Here is a 9396-nt window from a genome sequence, read left to right as displayed (position 1 = left end):
GTTATCGCATCTCCTCAGAAACTACCGGGGGGATTTTGACCAAACTTTGTCAGAATGATGTATTGGTACCCTAGTTGTGTCCCTCTGAAAATCAGACTGGTTCAACAATTTTTTAGTGAGTTATGGCCCTTTGTTTATTTCTATAATTTACATAGATTTATATAGGGAAAAACTTTGAAAATCTTCTTGTCCAAAACCACAGAGCCTAGGGCTTTGATATTTGGTATGAAGCATCATCTAGTGGTCCTCTACCAAGATGATTCAAATTATTTCCTTGGGGTCTAATATGGCCCCGCCTCGGGGGTCACATGGTTTATATAGACTTACATAGGGAAAAACTTTGAAAAACCTCTTGTTCAAAACCACAGGGCCTAGGGCTTTGATATTTTGTATATGACATCATCTAGTGGTCTTCTACTAAGATTGTTCAAATTATCCCCTAGGGTCAAATATGGCCCTGCCCCGGGGGTCACATGGTTTATATAGACTTATATAGGGAAAAACTTTGAAAATCTTCTTGTCCAAACCACAAAGCCTAGGGCTTTGGCATTTGTAATGTAGCATCATCTAGTGGTTCTCTACCAAGTTTGTTCACATTATCCCCCTAGGGTCAAATATGGCCCCGCCCTGTGGGGTCACATGGTTCATATAGACTAATATAGGGAAAAGATTTTAAAATCTTCTTGTCAATAACCTACAACATTTAAATTTGGACCACATGTATGGTTTTGAGTGGCAAGATGAACCTTGACATGAGTTGACCTTGATTTTGACCTAGTGACCTACTTTCACATTTCTGTAGCTACAGCCTTCAAATTTGGACCACATGCATAGTTTTGTGCACTGAAAAAAACTTTGACCTTGACATTGACCTAGTGACCTACTTTCACATTTTTGAAGGTACAGGCTTCAAATTTGGACCACATGCATAATTTCGTGTTCCAAAATGGAATTTGACCTTGATTTTGACCTACTGACCTACTTTCAAATTTCTCAAGCTACAGCTTTCAAATTTGGACCATATGCATAGTTTTGTGTACTGAAACAAACTTTGACCTTTACATTGACCTAGTGACCTACTTTCACATTTTTGAAGGTACAGGCTTCAAATTTGGAACACCTGCATAGTTCTGTGTTCCGAAATAAAATTTGACCTTGATTTTGACCTAGTGACCTACTTTCACATTTCTCGAGCTACAGCCTTCAAATTTGGACCACTTGCATAGTTTTGTGTACCGAAATGAACTTTGACCTTAAGATTGACCTAGTGACCTACTTTCACATTTCTGTAGCTACAGGCTTCAAATTTAGACCACATGCATAGGATTGTGTACCGAAACAAACTTTGACCTTGACACTGACCTAGTGATCTACTTTCACATTTATGAAGGTACAGGCTTTAAATTTGGACCACATGCATAAATTTGTGTTCTGAAGTGTAATTTGACCTTGATTTTGACCTAGTGACCTACTTTCACATTTCGTCCTTGAAATTGATCTAGTGACCTACTTTCACATTTCTCAAGCTACAGCTTAGCTTTCGAATTTGGACCACATGCACAGTGTTGTGTACGGAAATGAAATTTGACCTTGAGCTAGTCAGTAAGTCTTGAAATTTGGAACACTCAAAAATGGCACATTGGTGGGCGCCAAGATCACTCTGTGATCTCTTGTATGTCCTCGTCAACATAGATGTTATCCGCAATTACAGGCTTTGCTAAGAACCTAGGACACACAGGGACATAGTTGAACAATTTAATCTTATCCAAGTAAAGTTGAACATAAGGGAAATTATAAAGATCATTATTTGCTAGGGATGGTTCTGATTTTACCGTCAATGGCGCCTGTCTCCATGAGTGAATTCCCCTTTCTTCATCTGTTCCCGAGATTGTATTATCTAGGATAAAACCGACAAGGCCTCCGACAAACATGCTAGTACTCAAGAGAACCGATAATAATTGATCTATGATGTCATTTCCGGTATTGATGACGTCATTTTCGGCAATCCACATAGGTAGACTGAGACCAAAGAATAAAGAAACCCCTAAAATGAAAAGATTTCGTGGTGAGTTTAGATCAATATATTGAAGATTGGATAACCCTACAGCGGTTACCATTCCGAATGTTATCATGAACATCCCTCCAATTACTGGTGTAGGTATCAAGGTAAACAGTGCAGCGAACTTTCCGAAACACCCAAGGATCAACATCATCAACCCGCCTATTTGAACAACACGTCTGCTACCTACTTTTGTTATGCCAAGTACACCTATATTTTCAGCATAAGAAGTCGTACCGTTTCCAGATCCCCATACCCCAGCAAGGACGCAAGCAATCCCTTCCGTAAATACTCCTCTGTTGACTGCATGTAATGGCGGCGGAGGAGCACCTGCCAGCCTTGCACATGCGTAGTAGTCTCCAATTGATTCTATCATGGCGGCAATAACGCCAGCAAGCATTCCAAATACACCCACAGTACTGACTGTAGGTAAGCCCCACTGGCCAGGATAAGGAAATCGAAACCATTTCGACTCTTTTAGCACGTGTATATTTGTGTCCGTACGTGCAAGATGTCCCCATTTAGACTGATCGCTGGGAAGGACGTCCGTTGCAGTCAAAATGACACACACGATAAAAGATGTCATTACTCCCAGAAGAACCGGAAACAACGTAAAGAAGGCTACTCGATCTTTCGTACAGAAACATGGAATTTCGATTCGTTTCATGTACTGGCTGAACAATGTTATGAGGAACATAGTAAGTACAGCAATCCACCAGTGACCAGACGCCATTTTAGAACCAGCCGGAAACAACGAAATTCCTGTCAACGTTATGATTGGTACAATACACAAAGGTCCTATATACTTCAGCATATACGTCAATATGCCACTAGCCCCCGTTAGCACTTGGAAAAGGGAAGCAACTATAATTGCTCCCTGTATTTCACGTATCCGGGACATCCACATTTCGCGGTGTTCATCACTTCCGACTTCCGGTAATCCAACCTCAGTTATGTTTAACGACGGTCCATATTGGTTTCTAGCTGTTACATACGGACACTCCCATTGCGGTTGAAGCAGAATGGCAATTGTGGGTATAACGAATGTGACAGTACCTCCTTGAACAATTGGAAGTCTCACACCTAATGTGCTTTGCAACAATGTAGCAAGGCCAGACACGAAAAGTATAGTCCCTGCAAAGAGCAAAAACGTTTTATTAGATATCATAGTAATAAAGTTTCAGTAAACTTTAATGTTGGCGTAAATTATGGTTGTGTTTCAGTCACAATGACATAATTTAGGTTCCAGTTCAAGTGACGAAGGAAGACACCGGGGTCCTTTTGAGAATTATTCTGGACGAGGGGAATACCGTGATAGAACCATCGACATTTTGTAACCGGGCGGAAAAATTTCCTCGGTCAAATGAAAGAGTCTCGCAATCAAAGCTGAGTTTAGACTAACAGCAGTAGTGGGGATTCGAGGTAAATTACCCACACTACTCCGCCACGAAGTCCCCTTCAAATTAATATAATTAATACTGACTCATTTGTCAAAAATTCTTTGGGGATTTTTTTCTTGTCTGTTTGAAGTGAAATACTCGTAGTTACCCGTAACTTCAAGAGAGCCTGACTCACCTATTAGCTCGCTGATTCCAACAACGTCTTGGTCCATACAGAAATACTCTGCCAACATCAGGGGAACAGAAATTATGTCACCAACAGCCGTCACATAGTGCTAAAAGAAGTAAACATGTACGGCATTGAAAACAAAACTCAGACCAAACAGAAGCGGAGCTGATGCCTATATCGCACTTTTTTCTCAAGTTCAATCGTTACTTCGCAAAATCAGTTTAATCTAGTTTCAAGATGCGGATTTAACTATTTCTGGTAGGAAAATTCCATTTTTTTCTCTAATATTTAGAAATTACTGTCAATGATGACGTATGATACAAGATGTGCCCCTGTCATTTTGAACACTCTTTGCTATCATCCCCAGTTCCATGTTAATATAATCACTTTTCAGTCGCTAAAATCCATATGAAAATGCAAAGTATAAATTTATTTTTATAGCTCTTTGGAAAAAGGGATAAATAAGGTCTATGCAAAATAAAACATTATACACAGTTTCATTTCCTAAAAAAAACACGATACAATATTAATATCACTAATAGATTCTTTTTTATATTGTTTGTTTGTTTTTTTGTTTTTTTGGGTTTAACGCCGTTTTTCAACAGTATTTCAGTCATGTAACGGCGGGCAGTTAACCTAACCAGTGTTCCTGGATTCTGTACCAGTACAAACCTGTCCTCCGCAAGTAACTGCCAACTTCCCCACATGAATCAGAGGTGGAGGACTAATGATTTCAGACACAATGTCGTTTATCAAATAGTCACGGAGAACATACGCCCCGCCCGAGGATCGAACTCACGACCCCGCGATCCGTAGACCAACGCTCTTACCTACTGAGCTAAGCGGGCGGGTTTTTTATATTGTACTTGGTGATTTAAATTTCTTGGAAGACCGATATAAGGTATTATTATACCTTACATAAATGTCCAATGCAAGTTTCCCATTAGTTTAACTTGAATATTATATAAATATTGCATTCCTGAGAGGGTGATATGTAAAATGTTCACCGCGAGATATATGAATATCGACCGAGGCGCCAGCCGAGGTCTATATTCATATTTCGAGGGGTGAACATTTTTCATATCACCCTCTCAGGAATGCAATGTTTATTTTATTATACCGAAAGATTATAAGGGTCAAAACATTTACTGGAAAATCAACATAATTTATTTAACATTGAAAAGTAATTACTAGCCAAATAATGAAGACAGAATTAAAGAGTATTTACTTGTTATGGCGACTTTGCTGTGTAATAAGACTTTTTTGATAGATTTAGTCGAGACGTTTACATATCGATGACCCCTACAGTATACTTTTTCTAATATTTCAACCTTGCGTCAGTCAGTCACATTCGAAAAACGGCGATAACTTTCTTTTTTCTAAACGAAACATATAAGCGTGAGTACTCATTTTCTTAGTCAGATCATTTCCAATATCATGGGGGTAGTTTCGATTCAATATTAGATGAAAAGTTGTTTTCGAAATATTTTGCACGTAGCATAAAAACGAAAATTCGGCCGGATTCGCACATGCAAGAGCACCAGAAAAGGGTAGTTTAATCCTAAAGTATAATTATATAAGCGCCTCGTCTGAAAATTTATCGACTCGGTCTTTTAATCAAAGCGTAAGTATCAATCTCTCAACGGGTGATATGATAACAAAATAACGCTGTTGCGCATGTGATATGAAATTATGGATCATATCACCTGCGCAGAAATTGAAAATAACGATTTTACGCATGAGTTATAAAATCATCGGGGAACATGATATAATATCTGTCCGAACTGGTCGGTAACGTAGGAGCTACAGGCACAGTGGTCGTAAAATGCAGTAACATAGGAGCGTCTTAGCATTTTCTGAGCCCTTTTCAACCTTTTTCACGATATCTACAATAGCTTTATATATTCATTTAATCAGTATAAAACATTGATAAGTACCACCTAAAATTCACTTGTAAGCCTACTACTTACTCATTCCTCTGTGATGTACTGGTCAAGACTGGAGGTAAGTATTTATTGTTAAGGCAGCCCGGGCTATATATCCGACTCGAGCATTTTTTCTTGATTTTTCATATTTTAAGATCAGTAGAAGCAAAAACTCCTGTCCATAATACGACTAAAAAAGAAAGATCACTTTCGCCAAAATCTGGAATACAGTCCCTTTAAATGTAGTCAGAAAAAAATAAAAAGCTAACGTTAACGGCATCTTCAGCTGTCACTAATGGGGACGAATGCCCCCGCAGCACCTTGACCTTTGACCTGGTGACCCCAAAGTCAGTAGGGGTGGTGTTCTCAATAAGTACTATCAGCATGTGAAGTTTGAAGGTCCTGGGTGCAGTGGTTCGCGAGTAAAGTGCCTTCATGCAAAAAGTTAACGTTGGTCCCTGTGACCGTGACCTTTGACCTGTTGACTCCAAAGTCAGTAGGGGTGGTGTACTTAATAAGTACTATCAGCATGTGAAGTTTGAAGGTCCTGGGTGCAGTGGTTCGCGAGTAAAGTGCCTTCATGCAAAAAGTTAACGTTGGCCCCTGTGACCTTGACCTTTGATCTGGTGACCCCAAAGTCAGTAGGGGTGGTGTACTCAATAAGTACTATCAGCTTATGAAGTTTAAAGGTTCTGGGTGCAGTGGTTCGCGAGTAAAGTGCCTTCGTGCAAAAAGTTAACGTTGGCCCCTGTGACCTTGACCTTTGACCTGGTGACCCCAAAGTCAGTAGGAGTAGTGTACTCAATAAGTACTATTAGCACGTGAAGTTTGAAGGTCCTGGGCGCAGTGATTCGCGAGTAAAATGCCTTCATGCAAAAAGTTAACGTTGTGACGAACGAACCAACCAACCAACTAACGAACGGACGGACAGTTGAAAACTAATATGCCTCCCTTCGGGGGCATAAAAATCTATTAAAAGATCTTGAATTATATAAACATTTCTAGTGAAACTGTTGATCAGAATTTAATTATTAATACGACAATTAAATTACTTCAACCATGATGATTATGGCAGTATACAATGTTACATGTTTACTTACAAGAAAATGGGTAGCAACTAATGTTAAAAAAGGACGGGTATATCTTGCGTTATCCCTCAACTTTGACAATAATTTCTACATATTAGAAATACAAAATATCGTCAATCCGCTCTTTTCGATCCTAGATCATTCTTACTGAGATCATCATCAGACACAACATTCCTATCATTAAACTGCTTATAAACCAAGGTGTCATAATAGTAATGGTGGCTTTATTATCTTAAACTATTGGCAGCTTTTCTTCAAGCCTACAGTAGAAACTAGTATTGAACTGTGCGCTTTAAAATCACACGACATTCTCATGGTACTTTAAGAATTTTTAGCAAGGTCCTAACTTCCAGTCCAAGACGTCATATTTTTTACTATTGGCCTAAACGAAACATATAATTGTGAGCACTCGATATTTCCTATTTGATGATCATGGTAACGGTTCAAAGATGAAAAGGGTTTTTTTTCTAGATTTTTTTTTGACGCTGGGAGTAAAAACATGATAACAAGTATGTTTACGAAGGAATAAAAATGAGCACCTGATGCTTGAAAATGTATTAAAAAATATGTGAATATTTGTTTTTCTGTCATTTCATTTTTATCATGGTATGAAATAAAGAGGTAATTTAGTAGTATTGATAACAATATTACCTGAAATCCAAGAAGAATACATAAATGCCATGGTGGATTGTCCTCAACGGAGTACAGAACACCACTGTCATCTAATTTTCTTTGCTTTTTACTCCTTTCCGTTTTAAGCCCTTCACTTTCTCCAGTCTCCGTTCTTTCATGACTATCGTCTCCGTTTTCTTTCAATTCTTTTTGCAAATCTTCAATTTTCCTCGCTCGTAGATTTTTCTCAGCATCATCCTTAGGTTCACGGTTCCCTTCTTCACTTTCCCTTATCCGTTTGGTTCCTGTACCACTCTCCTCCGATCTCTGAATGCCTTCTCCGTACCCTTGCGTTTGTATTTTTTCAGCCACAGCTTCCTTCATTTCCATACCCATATTTAGCGACGAATCTCGCGTTTCATGTACGTGATCTCCCATTTAACTACCTGTATATTTCATACAAATGATGATTTCTCCTTCGTATTTACCTGTATAGATGCATGTGTCGCATATGTCGCATGAGTAAATATATAATTGGAGCAGAAGTAACTAGGAGACAGGTGAAGTTTAAAATGTTGCCTTATTAGTATACAAGTACATGTACATTTTGCACTTTCTATATGCATATCAATTTCCAGTAACACTATAGGCATTAAGCTTCAAGGATCGAAATGAAGTTTTATCACATACACGTGTCAATATCGAACATGTGTGACACGCCCGTGCATATAGTGTGCCGATTAGCCTAGTTGACGTGCACCATCACCACAACTTAGTTCCTCAGTTCTATGATATCCAGTAAATCTGGAAGTTTCAGCTTGAACAAATTATTTCGATCCTGAACCAGGAACTTACATATTGGTATAAAATGAAACAAGAAATTTCTTTAAAAAGACAAACGGCGTAGAGGTAATAATGTTAAAAATTCAGAATTAAACAGAATGTACAGACAGAAAAGATTTGGATAATTCTATGCATATGTGAAAACATTATTCATTTTCAAATATTTCAGCTAAGCAGCAAATTAAAATGATCAATAGGTACCCTTTCAGTGATAGAAGGCCAAAATGATTTGACGTCCTGGGCTGATTCTGGTTAGAATCCCCCATAAGTAACCCACTAGCACAATATGTCGGTCAGCATACAATTAGTTGGACCGGAAAAGGCTAAAGCAGTTGAATACCTGAAATGAAAATAAAACCCTAGCTTTTAAATCACTAGTGACCCCCATAACTCTAATTACTTGATTAAGTTCTCAGTTTAAATAATAATAAAAAAAACTTAAAGAAATAAAAAAACATTTGCAGATTGTGAGACATTCAGGAAATGTTGAAATATTTTTATTTGGGTAAAGTAATAGGTAAATACTTACGTAATATATGATGGAATAGTCATTTTTAAATTTAATTTGCACATTTTTGTTGTTTGCATAGTCATTATTTTCATGAAATTGAAGATTTTTCAGCTGACCTACTGGCCTCCATTGGTGTTGTTATTGTTTTCGTCTGGTTGACCCCTGGTGTCAAATTATGTAGGGAATAACTCAGTTTCGTGAAATAATAACAAAGAATTGTTAAATTTTCTTCTTTATTTTCACGAAGAACCGTGTGTGTGAAACCGCGTAAAGTCCGAAACTGGGTACACTGACTCTACAGTTACTTGTACAACCAGCCACTACTCATTCATCAGCAAGCGTGGTACGCAGCGGAGGAAGAAGTTTACTTTCGATTTCTCTTGCGGTGATAAATTACTAAAAACTTTATTTTCACGAAGAACATGAATTTGCCGTGTGTGCGAAACCGCGTAAAGTCCGAAACTGTGTACACTGACATTACAGTTGCATGTACTCATTCATCTGCAAGCGAGGTACGCAACGGGGTAGGAAGTTTACTTTCGATTTCTCTTGCGGTGATAAATTACTAAAAACTTTAAAATTAGAATAAATCATTTTAGTTCTGGGTAAAAAAAACTACTAAATATCTTCCAGTTAATATGTACCTTCTGATATTCAATACCATTTATGACTTAATAAATAGTTTATCTTCTCAGCGCGCACCCGTGTCCCGATTACTACAGAATCTAGGTCAAAATCCATGTTATTCAGCTAACGCCGAAAAATTTATTCGCAAAGAAATATAACTTT

General features: G+C 38.1%; 1 protein-coding gene across 1 annotated transcript; it reads right to left on the bottom strand.

Moving 5' to 3' along the window:
• Nucleotides 1-1533: 1533 nt before the first annotated feature.
• On the bottom strand, nt 1534-7682 carry LOC123539845 (solute carrier family 23 member 1-like). Its single transcript, XM_045324630.2, has 3 exons — nt 7293-7682; nt 3635-3734; nt 1534-3193 (listed from the first exon to the last, which is right to left on the bottom strand). The coding sequence occupies exons 1-3, from the start codon at nt 7647-7649 to the stop codon at nt 1656-1658; spliced, it is 1995 nt and encodes a 664-aa protein (XP_045180565.2). The 5' UTR covers nt 7650-7682; the 3' UTR covers nt 1534-1655.
• Between the last annotated feature and the right edge of the window lie 1714 nt (nt 7683-9396).

Source organism: Mercenaria mercenaria, chromosome 16 (assembly GCF_021730395.1).
Source record: "Mercenaria mercenaria strain notata chromosome 16, MADL_Memer_1, whole genome shotgun sequence".
NCBI lineage: Eukaryota > Metazoa > Mollusca > Bivalvia > Venerida > Veneridae > Mercenaria > Mercenaria mercenaria.
Note: the sequence above shows the minus strand (reverse complement) of the source record. Positions and strands in the feature narration are given on the sequence as shown.

Coding starts and splice junctions, on each gene's coding strand:
- LOC123539845 (XM_045324630.2), bottom strand. CDS start 7,649: ATGGGTATGGAAATGAAGGAAGCTGTGGCTGAAAAAATACAAACGCAA. Junction 3,735..7,292: donor GTATTCTTCTTGGATTTCAG/GTAATATTGTTA, acceptor TACTTCTTTTAG/CACTATGTGACGGCTGTTGG. Junction 3,194..3,634: donor TGGAATCAGCGAGCTAATAG/GTGAGTCAGGCT, acceptor TGCTCTTTGCAG/GGACTATACTTTTCGTGTCT.